The sequence below is a fragment of the Anabas testudineus genome, chromosome 17 (genome assembly GCF_900324465.2).
Source record: "Anabas testudineus chromosome 17, fAnaTes1.2, whole genome shotgun sequence".
Classification (NCBI taxonomy): Eukaryota; Metazoa; Chordata; class Actinopteri; order Anabantiformes; family Anabantidae; genus Anabas; species Anabas testudineus.
In genome coordinates, this window is record NC_046626.1 from 10,798,476 (window position 1) to 10,815,526 (window position 17,051).

Here is a 17,051-nt window from a genome sequence, read left to right on the forward strand (position 1 = left end):
GAACTGGACAACATGGAGAATCTAGAAAATGTTAATTACTGCAAACATTAATGTTTGTTTCTACTCTCTACATTTGGAAAACTTCTATAAATTCACAATTTTAGAACAAAACTTTACAAAAATGTAGGCGTCTGTCCACAGGAAATGGTTGTGCTGGCATGTACAGTCTCCTGTCTTGTCCATGCATGTATGATACTGTTACAGTGGAACCTGAAATTGCAGTAAACCCTGTGTATGTGTGTGTGTGTGTGTGTGTGTGTGTGTGTGTGTGTCTGGGATCATATGTGTGAAAGCACGGAACCACATTCCAGTGGAGGCACACTTAACTACAGAGGGGCTTGTGACTGTCTGACATCAGACCATGAATGACACAGTGAGCAGCATCGTATCTGTGTGGTTTACAGCACACAGTCAGATGACTGGCTGTCAGGAAGGCTGTTGTCTTCTTTTCTTACCCAAAAACAAGATGATTTAAAGAAGAGGGAAGATCAGGGAGTGTCTTTAAGACTATAGCAGCTTAGTTGAGAGTGACACAGATCCGGAGATAGGAGGATACCAGGTCTGCATCTGTGTTTCCAAATATGTTGTAGACTTTGGAATATTTTTTGTCTGTGACACGTCTCCACTGTCTTAACATATCAACCAAGCAGCGTTTCATCTTGAGACATAGCTCGGAGCTAGAGCCCCCCCCCCCCCCTGCTTTAACATGTGATATAAAATGAGTCTGACTCCAGGTTTTAAATGCCATGAAGACAGATGCCTCTGCTGTTCCCACTCGCAACAAAACAAACCATACAAAATAGTCCCTTTCAAGCCTGTGGTTAACAAGACATGAAGGCCACGCTGAGCACAAAGAGCAGTTTGTGAACCAACTAACTTTATGATTCATTTTATGTCTAATTTACAAAGAGGCATTTACAGTGAATGGTGCTACTACAGGTGCAAATGTCACCTCGAAATAGACTAACATTCCTATGCTGGATTAAAATAAGGATTCTGGTGGGGATTATAAAGTAACTGTGATGTCACTGTGGATTTAATGATCACATTACTGCACAGTTTAAATCTATTGACCTGCAGGTATTGTGGGGCTCATTGGTAAAGATCAGATTTAGTCCAGAGGGCAGCGCACAACAGAACCACAACAGACTTGTAGCTTTTCTAAACAGAGCTCACCTGATATTTCAGACTGAGGGACACCGTCCCGGGAGAATCCTTTCCCGCTATAAAACTGTCTGATATCCGAACAACTCCGGGCTTTGCTGGTCCCTTTGTCCCCATAGGCTGGTGCCGTTAGAGAGAACAGTGCCAGAGTAACTATGATGAGGGAATCCATCCCAGCTGAATGGTCAAGTGCAAATCCCACCAAGAGGTGAAGCGGCTGAGTCCTGAGCGGAGCAGGAGCCTCTCACTGAGTGGCAGCGTGTGAAAACGGGGCTACTGAGCGCTGCTGTGCGTAAAATATCCTCCACCTTCCTCTCTCCCTCCTGCCTTTTTGGTGCGTCTGCGAAGTGTGTGGCTGCCCTCACCGCACTGCTGCACGGAAAAAAAGGAGCGACTCTTCCCACTCTTCACTCTTCACAGCCACTGGGGACAGGACGGGGGCTTTATGTGGCTATTTCCCCCCCCCAGATGACCGTATCTTCTCACGCAGCACCGGGATAAGTTCAAGATCTCCTGCGTACGGCCACAGTGGAGGTTTTGGTTCACCTAGAGCGAGAGAAGCAAGACATGGATAGATTTAGAGTTACGCACTTCCAGCCAATAATGATCATTTAAGAAAGGGCAGAAAATAGCATTTTTGTCGCGCCGACGCTGTGCAGCCTACCGGCTATGACGGCGCACAGGGATCTGAGTGGAGAGGTGCGCGCAGGCAGCCACCGCAGCTCGTTTCCAGCTCAGGGTTTCTCAGCGATGCTGTGCCAGCGCTGCCACTGTGTGGAATGAGAAGGAGGCGGGAGGCAGAGAGAGAAAGAGAGAGAGGGAGAGAGAGAGGTTTCATGATCCTCCTGCCATTTCCGTTTCATTCTGTGCCATTTAAATGTTATTTTTAGACATGTTTCAGAATGACACTCCACTCTCGGAATTGATTTATGGGTTCAGTTCTCTTTTCTTTTTCTTTTTTTTTTGTTTTTGTTGAGTGTGCGCGCTGTTAGGCGTAACATCAGCTGGTCTGGTTTCTCAGTGTAGGAATGCGCAATTACGGGTCCCGACAGCTTGATCTCCACCAGCCAGGTGTCACAGGTGAACTGTGGGCGTGCCTTAGACCCCAGGTCCCCCACCCAGCAGTGCAGGTCAGTGCTGTGCGCGTCTCTCCTCCACTGTACGTGCGCCAGCAAGTCGTGGCCTGCTCTGTGCTCTTCCCAGTGCACCTGTCACCTGCTGAATAACTTCATTGTCGGAGTTTCTGTACGTGTACTGCATGTGTTGGATAATAACACGAGAATGGAAACAGAGAGTAACATGTTTCATGTTTCAATATGACACACTATGCCCTGCCAGTACATACAATAATTATCCTTTTTGTCTTTTTCATACCACCCCACAGCTGAACTTTATTGTAATCCATAAATCCAGAACATTCAGCTGATTAAATGCCTCTGTTGTGTAATGTCGTGTGTGATAGCTGGGAGAGCCATACAGTTCTGTCACTTAAAATGGCTCTTTAGTCACCTCACTGTGCGAAACCGAATCAGACTGTGTTTGATGTTGTCCCTCCTGTGGGAGAGATGCATGCCAAAGAAGATGCCGCCACACATTATCACAGTGACACATGGAAAAAAAACTCCAGAGTGGCCTGAAATAACTGGCCGTCACACGACAGACAGACAAACAAAAGGGAGAAACAAAGAGAAAAAATAAATAAAACCAAGGAGGGCAGAGAGTAGGAGAGAGCCACATGGCAAGAACAGTCATTTCCTGCCTTCAAATCATTCTATTTATGACAGGAGGCATTGTTTATGAATACATTAGGAAATGTTACTCTATAATTAGTCTGTTCCTCATGACTGGATGAGTCTAAACAAAAGAGGACACCATCTCGCATATCACTAACTGACAAGCAGCTACACTGGCGTCCCATTATTACACCAAAATGAATAGACATAAACTGCACCTTCGTTCTCCAGTATCAAGTGTGTCCACGATGTGTGGACACGTGTGTGTGTGCTAGGGTAAATGTGGCACTACTTTGCTAAAGTTGAGAATTGTGTAATTGTGCCACACAGCAGACAGAAACCACTTTCTAATTATGTGTAATGCCATTGCTTCACTTTTCTTTTTCGCTGCAGGGGAATACCAGACAGAGTTAAGCACATGTGGCTAGAGGTTAATAAGTCTAGTGGCCTAAAGGTGTGTGTGTGTGTGAGAGATAATATGTCTGCCTGTATTATATGTATGTGTGTCTGTGCACATTTCTTCTGTGCGACAGGCAGTTGGTGTGAGTGTGTGATGTTTATGTGTCTGACTGTGTCCCATATGCGACTATAGGTCGGCAGTGCTGCTGGAGGAACTGATTGGCCCTCCACTGTCTGGCACGGAGATCATGTAATTAACGCTCAGTAAGGCCACAGAACAGCCATGTTTTCTTCAGGCTGCCTCCCATTGAAGTTTTATTGGCTCTGACCATGAAAGGACTTCTAATGAGGAGCAGGATGCTGGGGGAAGTTCGGGAGACCAGGAGCCAGCAAACGAGGGGAGGCAGAATGGCAGCAAAGGGAGAATGGGGTGAGAGGCTGTATAACTAAGAAACTGTCAGTTTAGTGTACATATGCAGCAATTATGTGGTGAGCATTTTCAGGGCGTGATGAGGTTTTCAAGGGAAAATTACATCGTATCATATACGGAAATACTACTGATGTCAGATCATGTCATTTAAGCAAAAACACTCATCAGTAGATACACGAGTTAAAAAAGTTATTGTGATATTGTTTTCCCATCAAATGCTAAATAGACTTGACTTAGATTTATACAAAGATGCTTATTAGGAAAAAACTACTCAGTTCAACAGGGAGACGATGGCACCAGCTACTACAATCTTTATCCGCATAATTTCAGAGACAGAAACTCCAACATAGACATTTTGATTCCCAGAACAACTGGGCTTTTCCTGCTTGGGCTTGGTCACAACAACTCATCCATTTGGAGTTGACTGTGCTGACTTCAAAATGTCACACTAGGTTAAACATTACTAAAATCACTTTGATGGCTTTGACTTTGCCATTGCATTTTTTAATAAATGCAGAGGAAGAGAAGTGTCATGGAAAACCGGCCCTTAAAATCCACGCTGAGAGCTAGCTGCATCCTTGTTGGCAACAAAAACTGATTTGGCAGACTGATTATTTCCTGACACGCGTATAGAGACTGCAACTGTGCTAAAACAGTGCACAGAACAGTCTTGTCATGTTTATCATTATAGTACAGGGTTGCCCATCACATCCTTAAGTTCAGCTTTTTCAGATATCGGTAATAAAAGAGAAGGGCACAGTCATACTTGGAAGAACACACACACACACACACACACACACTGAAGTTTTTTACCCAATTACCTTAAATAAAGAGTTGCAGGTATGGCCAGTGTGCAGAGCCCACTGCTGGGACTCAGCGGGGTTTCTATGTAAAAGGCAGTGTGCTGTTTCAACAGATGTAATCAGTGTTTAGGAGGGGATCATAGTGTCTCCCTAAAACCAGTCCCATCCTGAGCTGTTAAAGATAGCATCGATTCTGTCTCTTTTCTGGGTTTTTATGTCAACCATTAGCCTGAGATCAGCACATTCACCAGAGTATGCACAGATTACTCACCAGTTGTTCTGTCTTTCCTTCTTATCTTTTATTCTCTTCTCTCCTTTCATGTTAAAACACAGAGCTTCCCTCTCTTCTTGCCTTTTCTTCTGATCTTTTGCAATGCTACATCATTCCTTGATCACATTTACTCATGGCTGCCTGTCTGTGCAAACACAGCTTCCACAAACAGGAGATCTGCATATCTCCACACACAGGGCCCTCCCCAGTTGCCAGAGATAGATGATGACGGAAAAAAGGGGACATTTTGATGGCAAGTTCAAAGGGTAGACAGATAGTACTGTGGAGAAAAATGGGAAATAGTGAAAGAATCTGCAAGGCGGGGTGTGCGGTTTAGAGGCAAGATAAGCAGGGAGAGAATATGATGATGGATGATATGGAAAGACTGACAGAGAAGTGAGCAGGGAGAGAAGAAGCAGAGATGAATTGCACATTCGAAGTGGAAAGGATGAAGTAGAGGAAACAGAACAAACAGACAGTTGGAGTTAGAGAGGGGTGCGAAGGGAAGGGTTAGAACTGTGAGAAAACAAGCAGTGGCCTATGCGGTCCGATGCTTGAATTCTTGGGGTTCTTCTTGTAAATAGGCACTGTCACAGATGAAAAATGCCCCCTGCGGTGTGTTGCGTTGTGCTTTTGTATGTCTCTATGGGCATCCTGACACTTTCTCTTCTCAGTAATCAGAGCACATTCCAGCCATATATCCATGCTTGTGCACAATCGTGGTTGCACCTTTAGCAAGATGATGAAATCCAGTGCAAAAACCCCACAACATGATGGAGTGCATGAAATCTAATTGCAACACTATGTAAACCTGAATGATGGACACTTAATAGAGTCTTTTTTTTTTTTTACAAACAGCAGTTTATGAAGTCATCAAAAAGAAAGAAAGAAAGCGTCTCATTCTTCAACCTTATTAGATGGGAGGACTGCACTGAATCAAGCCCTCGTCCACAGTCGTAGACTGGACCCATCTGGCAGCAACTTCATCTAACTATGCTGTTCATTTGCCTGCATGCTGCTCTCATATAAATATTTCACCTCCTCTATTTGTCATATGTCTTAGAGGATAAATTAACCACTCTCCTCATCCGCCTCTTGCTGTGAAAACTCATAAACACACGGGAAGCAGTGACAAAATTAAAAAGGCTCAGATGACCTCTCATGATGAATACCTGTGCAAGTAAGTGTTTGAGGGAGCGGTATATTCCTGAGAGTGACCTTGAGAGTGACGTTGGCTTCAAGAATGAAACTGAAACACTCAAAACCAACGAGGCAACGAGCCTTTCCCTGAGTTTTGATCCGCGCAAATAGCCCTGGGTTAACCAGCCTCGGCTCTCGTCAGGTTTTATGTGGTTCTACTGTATGGCTGATCAGATCAGAGTGGCAGCGCCTCCCTCCATGTCGGCTTCAGAAACAGTGGGAGGTCACATCTGTGTGTGGTTCTCAGCCCCCTATGAGGAGTTGTTCATTATTTTCCCACTGCCACTTCAGAATATCCACACATTCCTTCAACATTCCTCAGCCCTCCCCTGTACAGAACCACTTTATCACAATACCCCTCTTCACATTTCTCCGATTTGCTTTTAATTCAAAAGACTGCATAAAAAGAAGAAGCACTCTGATCACGTTACAAATACAACTGTACAGTAAGTGACTGTACTTTTAATTATTCTGAATAAACTGTGAGCTTCGATGAGTAGTTTATGGCAGTAATATGGCTTTGTGTGAACCCTTTTCACCTCACACTAATTGATCAAGAGCTGTTAATAAGGAATTTACATCGAGACGAATAATTCTCTCAGCACTCCCCTCATATGGCTTCGTAAACTGGATTGTTAAACAAGTTTAGCCCGTAAATCTGTCAGCCTCGAAACAGCCTTTTGCTTGGCAAATGAATAATGCTGTGTGCACTGTACGATACATTTCCTGCAGCACACTGTGGAAAAAAAAACAAAACATGTCCCTCATCACTGATGCAAAAAACAAAATGCCCTCTAGACTGGAGGGACACAAATTCAACAAAGTTTAACATGTACCATGGATACATGTATGTTTAGTGCCTACTATATACTGAGTCATTACTTTCTCCAGTATTGCATATGGACTTTCGAAGGAAACATGATGTGTGTATTTTTACAGCATGTCATTTCTAATTATGAGCTTATTTTAGCTCCGTTGAACCTGCCGTGTAAAGTCAAACTGTCTCGTCAGAGGCCCGAAACTGGGTCTCCCTACGGAAAATCAAGCAAATCAGTGACTCTTTCATCACAGTATCCATCACTGTAGGGCAGTGATACAGTAACACGTTCTCGTAATGTGTGTACTAAGTTAACAATCAGTGCCAATCAGTGGTGGTCCTGTCTACCACGATGCACTTTCATCCTGGGTCGCACATGCACTTACACAACCCCGGAAATGTGTGTTCACATTCACGCTCCAAATGTAGCACGCTAATACAAACCCCTGATGTCAGCTATTCAGGTGACAAAGTCCACTAGGAAAAAAAGATCCTGACAGAGCAAAGTGATGTATGGAATAAATAAGCAGAGCACAATTATCATACAGGGGGATGATAGTCCTGATAGAGATACATGTAAAAAACAGGAGAGAAGTGAAGAGAGAGAGCAGAAAGCTGTAGTGGCACACAAGGGAGCCACAGAACATTCACACCAGCGCTCATCCATCTCCAGGACATGAGGAAGGGGGCTGCCTGTAGCATGCCAAACAGAGTAACTCTGGCAAAGAATTTAACAGAAGATGCTGGTCAGGCCTGAACATGTGCAACAGATATGTGCACGCACACACACACGCACACCCACCAATGCTTCACCCCACATACACAACCAATGCGGACCCCACTAGTCTAATTGGAATGGGGCTCATGCTAGCACAGCCACATTTCTCTCTGGCCGCCCATTGTCATGCGGCGTTAATCTGTTTTTCTCGCTGCCACACTTTCACGGTGACTAATGTTCAGGCCCCTCTGCACCAGTTATGATTGTAATTCAACAAGCTTGCAATCCCCTTTTTTTTTTTTTTTTTGCATTGTGTTTAGATGAAATACATCATTACAAAATTCAAAACATATTTTCTCTCTATGGAAACAGCATGAGACAGATCAGACAGCTACAGTTTATTATTGGTTCAACTGACATAACACATTGAACTCTTTTGGTTATAAGCAGGTGGGCTTATACAGTATTAATGCCATCCCGGTAGAAATGATCTATGCAAGTTGTTTTCTCTTTCATGTGATTGAGACAAGGTCAGGGACATGTGTGAGCAGAACCCTCCCTGAGCTCCTGTGCACCTTCCCTTGTGTGATCTTGACAATGTATTGCCAACATCAAATTTTAAAAACCAATTAACCCTTGGGTCTCCTCGGTGAGTGGTTAAAAAGTGAGTGGTTTGTGCTAGCTACCCGGGTCTCTGGCTTGCAGTTTGGCACTTCACGTCTTCCTCTATCTTTCTTTTATAACAGACAGAATAAGTTGGGACACTTTGAGGACCTGCTATTATTGCACAGCTGAGTGGCTGTTCTGCATTATTGCTCTCATATTCAGTGCTGCCTGTACACATCCAGATTGGCTTGCCAGGGAGCTGTCTGGTGACTTGTTCAAACATGAACCTCTACAGCTAATGGTATGTATTTTTTTTTTTACATGCATGTTGTTTTAATATTACTTCAACCTGCAACAAACTGTTCGTGTCACCACACAGCATTTCTTCCCACAGTCTGACAGAAAATGACAACAGCCTTCTGGGAGCTGCCAGGATGATAACTCCTCCTAATATTGTTTACCTGCCCTCTGCCAGAAACACAGTGCATGATGGAAAACAGAACTGACAAGTCAGACCAATCAGAGGGAGTGAATCAGGGAGTAAGAGGAATCAAACTAAAGTTTCTGTGCTCCTGTTGTTGTTGTTCGATTTGATCTCTGTCACCGTTGCTGAGACTCGTCTTGATGGTCTGTCATGTCAAAAATGTGTTTAATTGGACTCAATTAATCAGGCCTGTGAGCTCATTGAACGTGATAGTAATTGGCCAGTGGAGCAGGGTGACAGAGGGGGAAGTGGCAGCTTGTGTTGGCCTGTTGTGAAGAAAGAAGGAGCTCAGAGCGGAGGATATAGTTGGTGTCTGAAACACAAAGAGGAGAACTGTGGCTAACCGGCGCCTTAGGTCCCCCACCATTTCTCCTCTACCTCCCCCAATTGTCTGTCTTTGAAAAGCCATTTCCATCGCCTCCCTCTTTTCTTTGCTCTCCCCTCCTAGTTCAGACTTGTCACTCTGATCCCCGAGCTGAAAAGGTAAGACACTTTGGAGCTGTGGGGTTGGAGGGTGGACGCCGCTGCTTTCATCTGGTTGACTTCAAGGAACACGTGTTAGATGATGCACTTATTCATCTTACGACTCTGTTTGCATGCGCGATGGAACTGCGGTTAATCCGTAAAAGTGTGAACTACGAAGACAAGGAAAATGTTTGCGCGTGCGTGTGTGCGTGTATCTGAGAAGATGTTTAGGTGAGGACTTGGCCCAGCTAGTGGGACAGAAGTGCTGATGTGTGCTACTGTTGAAAATAGCCCAGACAGCTGAGCAGCTGTGACCTCAGGTCCCCTGAACTCTGTTACACTCACTGACCACACTCTTTCTTACGTGTGTGTGTGTGTGTGTGTTAGTATGTACAGCATAAGACACGCATACCACCATCCATACCATTTGTAACTGTCTTCACGAAGCTAACTTTAGAAAGAAAACTCAGTTGAAGGTAATTGTCAAACTAACTCTCTTTCAGTGTCTTGCTCTCATTATTGGGCCCATTTTAAAGTCATCCACGGCTTTCTGCATCAATCATCAGAGGTTATTAAAGGACAACAGATGGCTTCAGTTTTGTCAGGCAGGGACAATGCAGTCCAATTACAGCTCAGGCAAAGAGGAGACAGGGTATCTTTGGACTAGCCACTCTCCCTGCTCTTGTCTGCAGCCAGCCAGACACTCAGTTTCACAGCAACAAGCATGAAATAGACTCCAAGGATCAAATACAGCGTGCGTGCAATTGGAAGTGTACAACTCTGGGACAGGGCGTGTGAATGAGATCATGCATATGCATTTGTGATGATTTTTTGCCACTGAAGAGAGAGACAGAGTGAGAAACAGCTTGTGGACACTGCGCGTGCATTAGCCAGGAAAGTGCTTTTAGCAACGTGCTCTCAGGCTGATGGGTAAAACAGTGGGAGGTGCGGCGAGACTTGGAGGGCCACTGTCGCCTGATAGTTTTCCATCAAATGCTTTTATAATCAGCGAATAAAGAGGCCCGTGTTACCCTTTATAACACATTTTCTAAATGTTCCGCTGCAGACCTATTGTATGCTCTTTCGATTTATCAGGTTTCGTTTGGTAAAATACAACAGGCTAATAGTGATGCTAACGCCGCAGCTGACAGGGCAAACGCAGCCCATGAATAGGCAGCGTTTCTCCTGCACTAGGGGCCAAACGGGTCAGCCACACATCAGCTGAGCGTGCAAACTGTCACTGTCGACACTGTCATCACAACTGTCTGCCTGCCACGGCCCTTTTCAGCACCGAACCTATTCACGTCCTCTGCGCTCTCACACTCCCCTCTGCCTCTATTCCCGGTGCAAACACACACAGACAGATATGTTTAGCAAGAGGCTTCCTGGATGCAAATAGAGAAGGTCAGGCTGAGATGGCCTGCCCTGCCCACACTCTCATAACTCATTCCTTCTGTGCTGCTGAACCTGCACTGCTGACCAGCCACAAGTATAAGTCAACGAAACCGTGACGTGAGAGGAAAAAGAGGCTCACCACTATGTTGTTACAATAAAATCTTCTCACGAGGACTATTTTGACATCACATTTTGTTGTGAGAAAACCGAGAAGATCAATATGGCTTTAATGTCTGGTTGTTTGCTTTCCATTGGCAGGAAAGTGAATTAACCATACTTCCTAAAATGTCTAACAATTTAAAATACATCACTGGAGAATGCGGCCACCATACTTTCATGCTCCACTTTGATGACAGGAGCAGTGGAAGTGGTATCAACATGAAGCACATTACGCACTCTCTCCTTTTATAACTTTTCCTGACTGAACTCTAGAAATAGATGAGTTAGATATAGACTGTTTTATTTTACTGTTGTTATTGCTCTTGTTATTCGAGTAGCTGCAAACTATATAAAGAAAGACGGATTGTGTTGGCTGGGTTGGCCTTATGGAGTGGCCAAGTCAGAGCCAAGACCCCGACCCAAAAGAGATACTATGGAACGACATGAGACATCCAAAGAATATGACAGAGCCAAAACAGTTCTTCAGGAAGAATGATGTGAAGGTCTGATCCACAGCTACAGGAAGTGCCTGGTAGAGGTTATTGCACCATGAGGTTTTTGTTCTCAATAAAGACATGAAATTAAAAATCTATTTAATAACTCAATAAAAATTATTTTGTTTGTGTTATTACTTTAGGCACATTCTATTTGTTAATGCTTCAATACTAGATGAAGATCAGATCACATTTGAAAACCATGAAATTCCAAAAGGTTCACATACTTTTTTCTTGACAATGTATGAACTGAATTTTTGTAAATTGCTCTCAGGTCTCTCTTGTCAAAGACAGCTTTATCTCAATGAGATTTCGTGATTAAATGAAGGTGAAAGGACTGGGTCCTCTAAAGCTGGACGAAATGATAACTTTCAGGGTGAAAAGCTGTAAAATTTGTCTTCAGTATTCAATTCATTTAGCTTTGAGGGACAAGTTTTATATGAGTATTAGCAGAACTTAGGAGGAATGTACATCTCTCCCCAGTTTCTCAGAGCGTACGTGCATTTCAGATTAAATTTGAATCATGCTTAATGACAAAAGGCAGTTGCAATGTCAAAGAGCAACACGTATATGAGGAGCCTAATATTGTTGTAAGACCAGTTCATTTTTACCTTTAACTAACCTTAATTAAGCAACTAAATAAATAACATGACACTGGTCACTTTCACTTAAGGAGAGTTCAGTAAAATTAACAAATATGTAAGTAGACTTGACCTCATGTGTGCAACAGCAGAAATAGTGAAAACCACGTGCGGTCTGTGCAAACTCACAGTCCTACGATACCTGGGCCTTTTCTCACCAAATCTTTGTTGTTGTTGTTGTTGTTGTTCATCGTGTCTATTATATGGTGAATTTTTTTAAGGAGAGGCTCTGTGGAGACAAGCAAAAAAGCAGCGCACCTTTAATGGAGATCAAAATAGAAGAAATGAGACACAAAACAAGTGGCAGGTGACTTAAAATATGTACATTTATACACATACGAGGGTATAGGGCTGTAAGTAATCTGTGAATGCAATGGATGCTAGTTTGGAACAAAACATACATAGAGGAAAACAAATTTGGTTTCTGAACCCAAAATGTGACACATTTAAACCAGAACTTATGTAGAGCTGTAGTCATCTAGGTTCTTCGTTAACTGCATGGCTTTAATGTATAACTGCATGTATGATCATTCCTGTTCCACTGTTAAGGAGAGTGAACAGTGTATTAAAACCACACAAGCGCAGAGAAAACATGCAAAATCTACAGAGAAAAGCCTCGACAGGCCGGCCTGGACTCAAACCAGGGATCTATCTGTGATGCAGAGGTGCTGGAGAGATTTAAGTTCACAGCAGGGGTCGATAAAGTCATATGATGATTGTATTTGGTGTTATTAATCCGATTCTGAATATCAGCAACCGTAGTTATGAAATAAGCAGTGATGTAGTGATGCAGCTGAACACTGACATACTCAATGAAAATGAAAACGTAGTTAGTTACTTTCCACCACCGTGTGTAGCATTGACCATAGATTCATCATCCTCATTCACGCAGGTACTGTGTTGCTGCAGTACCAATACATACAAAACATTAACCCACACATGAAGGAAAACTGTGATACAGAGGAAGCCATTGTAGAAGTCGCACAGGTTTCGTTGTACTTCCCTTTTACTCCACCCCCATGAGGAATCATTTCAAACAAATAAGGATTTTTTTTTTTTAAACTGTTGCATTTTCAATGAACAGACAGTAGAGCTTATTTAGATTTCCTGAATAATAAAAACCCAAGTCCAGTACAGGATAAGGTATCTGATAAAATCTGTGAAGCAGTACTTGAACAATGGCTGCCACTGAACTAGATCAAACAATAGATCCACCCAACGTCGCACAAATATTCTACATTTCTTTGTGTTTCCCTGCAGCCCAGCCTTCATCAAGCCCACACCACCATTTAAAAGGGAACCTGATGTTATGCCCTCGGTTGTACACTTATGGAGCGTTGGAAAGATGGGCCTGATCCTTTCATAGCATTTTGAGAATTTGGTAGGTTTTACATGCATTAATGTGCAATTCAACAGGCAAACACACAAAACTGGATGCACAATCGGCATTAGTTGTACAGACTTTGTTCGTTTATATCATAGGCTTGAGTTGGAAAACTTTCTTCCTGCTTTATTTGTTATAGAAATAAAATCTTTATAGTTTTTTTTTTTTTTTTTTTTGCATTGTTTTATATGCAATAAATTGAATTTAATTGAATGCAGTATGGAGCAGAGAGGCATAGTTCATTGACAGCTGGATGAAAAGAAAAACCCCAGTCAGCTCAATCACTTAAGAGCTTTTTATAGAATCAAAACCTCATACACTCATCAAACTTTTCCACCTATATACAGCTGCATACAGCACACACCTAATTTGTCTGCGCAGTGTGTTCAGCTGTGCAAGTGTGCCTGTGCTTTACCTGTGAGCTCATTACATTCTAATCCCTGCCAAGGTACACAGTCATTAGAGTACATCAAATCTGCTGTTCTGGGTCACACATCTGGGATTGAGCTATCAATCTATCATGCAATCCTTAATCCCTGAAAAGAAAATGAGCTGAGTTTTCAAATAAGTTGTATTCTTCTGCCTGACTGGCAAATGGTGCAACGGCTGGGATGAGGTTTTTAGCCTGACAGGACAAGTAAAATCCAGCAGCAGAAAAAGAAGACACAAGTATTGGTATATGTAAAGCACATTTAAGTAAGTGTGTAAGTAAAATCAGTGTGTGTTTGTGTGAATGAAGCAAGGTGCTATAGGGCTGTATTGGTGTCTATATACACACTTCTAGTCCCAGAACAACCCAGTGGAAGCAGCAGGTCTAATGTTTGTAGATGAGTGCGCACGAGATCAGCCTGTACAATCACCCACGCTGGTGACGCTGCAGGAGAAGTTCCTGCCAGAGCCACTTGTCTACAGTCTCCTGCAGCATTGTCTTCTTCTCTTCCACATCCCGTCTTCTTTTCCTTTTTTAATTTTCCATCATTACCATCCACCCATGCAGGCTGATGACAGGAGTAAGGATACTATGTGTGATATGGATGTGATATGTGTCTGTCTGCATGTTTCCTAAACGGGGGGCATTTACAGACAGTGCTGGCATTAGAACAGGGTCCACTGCAAGCAAAGTGCAGCAAAGAGCAGTGCAAGGCTGCAGTCTTGTGCCCAGTTGCCAGATGACGACTTCCCTATCACCCTCACTGAGGGGGGCTTGGAAGGGTTGTCATGTGGCCTGTCACCTCCAGGCTGTCTCCCAGCGGGCCTTCCTTCACTGGAGCCATTTGTTTGTGCTGTAATAGACAGACACAGAATGAGAAGGAGGAGGAGGAGGAAGAGAAAAACAGGTAAAGATTAATATTTTGGCACATCATGATAATCAGCTTTACTGTTTAGAGTGCGTTGAGCCTACAAACTTGTTAGGGGCTCATATGAACATCCCAATTTCCTCATTGTAATGCTTTTCAAAAATAGTCAGACAAGACTGATGAATAAAATGATGTCTCTTATAGTTAATGCAAACTCATATGTACATCAGAATGATCACAACTGTGGCTGTCTCTTCATAAATGTTTTAATATCATTTACAGTGCTGCTGTATAACTACAAACATGCTTTAAAATGCTTTTGTCAAAGCGGCTAATCACACGTGTGCCATCATAATGTATAGAAATACTGAATGCCCACTGTCCTCCCCATATGCACAGTACATCACGATGGAGTCAAATCACCAGCAACAGATGATGACCAGCCCTCACTGTCTCATTACAGCCAATCAGAGAGAGGGTGTCAAGCACCCATTTGATCATAGTCAGATAAACAAACGCATTAAGTTACACACACATACACACTTTATTGCTGATACCGGTGAAATCCCAGCCATCCTAGAGGACTTTGCTCCCTTCACTACCTCTTTCTATTCTTCCAGCCTCTCTCAAACTAAACCTAATCCACTGCCCAGCCTGTGGACAGACCTATGGGTTAAAATCAAGAAAGTCTGATCCCAAAGGAGCCAGAAAAAACAAACAACAAATAACACCATTCATTAATTAGAAAAAAACACACATTTTTTGTTTCCAAAAATCAAAATGATAAAGCAGAAATGGTTTTCCATTTTGCACTCAAGCCAAACATGGAAAAAACACAACAAGCACCAACTTTCCATTTAGATTCTTTCATCTGTCATCAGTGGAATGACCCATAAGAGAGTGTTTAAACTCCACATTTATGGCCTGATACAAACCACTCTCACATATGTAATTTATATTGGTCATGTCAATTTGTTTGTGTGCGTAATGTGCAGAGAATGCATAAAACCAAGGGCAGTTCTATCATCGCACACATCACAGATCGCTGTCTATCCACTCCTTTTAGTTTTTACCTCAATAAATATTCCACACCCCTGCACTACTTTTAGTGAATGCAATAAGAAGCTACTCTTTTTATGTTTTTGTCTTAAAGACTGCATGTTTTTTTAATTAAAAAAAGGAGCTTGACACAGAAACGAAGCATAGCTAAATATTTGTTATGAAGTGTAGTGTTAAACATTTTATGTAGTCTTGATTTGGAAGTGTACTGTGGCCATTTATATTTAAAAGGGTAATAAAGCTCCTTCAGTTTAAACATCTCCAGGTCTTTTTAACTCTGTAAATTTCTGCACTCAGATCTCATGAGCATAACATTACTAAAGCTAGTGACAATTGAACAGGGTTTTCCATTGCAATTTCAAAATAAAATAATTTTCTTTTAAAAACTTAAATAGTTTTACTGAACTATTTCTGTTTGTGTTTCACATAGTTCTCACACATATCTGTAAATAACAGACACATTATGCTTTTAACATTTTGCTTGTATTTAACAATATTAATTATATTATTTATTAATATAAACCAAACAAATCACAATAGCTTTTAAACATTGAGCTGTTGTACTGCAGTTTGTGGCTCAAACTCTAACAATATTCATTGAGTGTCATTTTTTCCATTAATACCTGGTCTAAGATATGGTCCAAGAATACATGCTTTTGTACAGTGGAGTGTACACCCATCCATGCACTTGGGATTGTATGTGTGTATATGATTGTGAATAGGGTTAGGCAGGCACTAGAGAGAGGGAAGTGTTTCTTGTGCCAATGGTTTTTGTTGTTCCAGCAGACAATAGACAAAGACATAATTTGTCCCAAATCTGATTGCCGCTATTGTTTCAGTGGAAATGGGCTGCTTCTAATCAGGGAGATGTCAGAAAACGGCATTTGAATGGCCAATCAACTGGCTAATTATAGAGCAGGCCCTTGCCAGAACAACGAATTATAGCACAGAAGGTACTGCCAGCAAGTTAAAGTGTCCTTTTTCAGGTTAGCTAGGTATTTTTTCATACCCTGGTTGGAATGCTCTGTGAACGATGAAATAAAATAAAATTGGTAGCAACAAGGCCTTACCATTCAACTAATTATCTAACCAGGTCAATTTTTGGGCAAAGTAAAACTGAGCAATTACCTACTGTAGAGTTTCACCAACTGAAAAGAAACGTGTTCAGATTATCAACAGTGTCGTATAAGAATTTGTGCTGCTATCATGGACTGTTTGAGCTGGACCCAAATGAGAATATTATCATAAATGGATTCTTAAAGATGGCATTATTGGGAAAATTATTAGTGGTCTGAAGTCTTTAAATAAAAAATAGGAAAGCTGCCATTGAAATGTATTAATTATTTGACGTAGATATCTGAGTAAAAGGTGTGTATTGAACTAGGCAAGTCGCCAATGGCAATAAACAACTACAGGTGCAAGGAAATGTAAAAGCCAAGAGAGCAGGAGAAGAATGCAATCTAATGTTGTTGTCATAATGAGACAATGTTAGCAGATAAGCTGTGCTTCATAAGCTGGCTCATGTGTAAAT

General features: G+C 42.3%; 2 protein-coding genes across 4 annotated transcripts in view; both read right to left on the reverse strand.

The window, feature by feature from the left end:
* The window catches only part of gpc1b (glypican 1b), a 54,369-nt gene extending 52,436 nt beyond the window's left edge, over positions 1-1,933 (reverse strand). The window contains exons 1-2 of one of the 2 annotated variants that reach the window (XM_026373719.1): positions 1,829-1,933; positions 1,177-1,710 (exon numbers count right to left, since the gene is read on the reverse strand). In XM_026373719.1, coding sequence (XP_026229504.1) covers positions 1,177-1,336 — 160 coding nt within the window. In that variant the 5' untranslated portion in view covers positions 1,337-1,710; positions 1,829-1,933. Of the gene's footprint in view, positions 1-1,176; positions 1,711-1,828 lie in introns of those variants that run through there. The other variant, XM_026373720.1, reaches the window with a different exon arrangement.
* Positions 1,934-12,023: 10,090 nt separating this feature from the next.
* The window catches only part of LOC113172443 (glypican-5-like), an 84,814-nt gene continuing 79,786 nt past the window's right edge, over positions 12,024-17,051 (reverse strand). For both annotated transcript variants that reach the window (XM_026375411.1, XM_026375410.1), the window contains one exon: positions 12,024-14,446. In XM_026375411.1, coding sequence (XP_026231196.1) covers positions 14,259-14,446 — 188 coding nt within the window. In that variant the 3' untranslated portion in view covers positions 12,024-14,258. The remainder of the gene's footprint in view (positions 14,447-17,051) is intronic.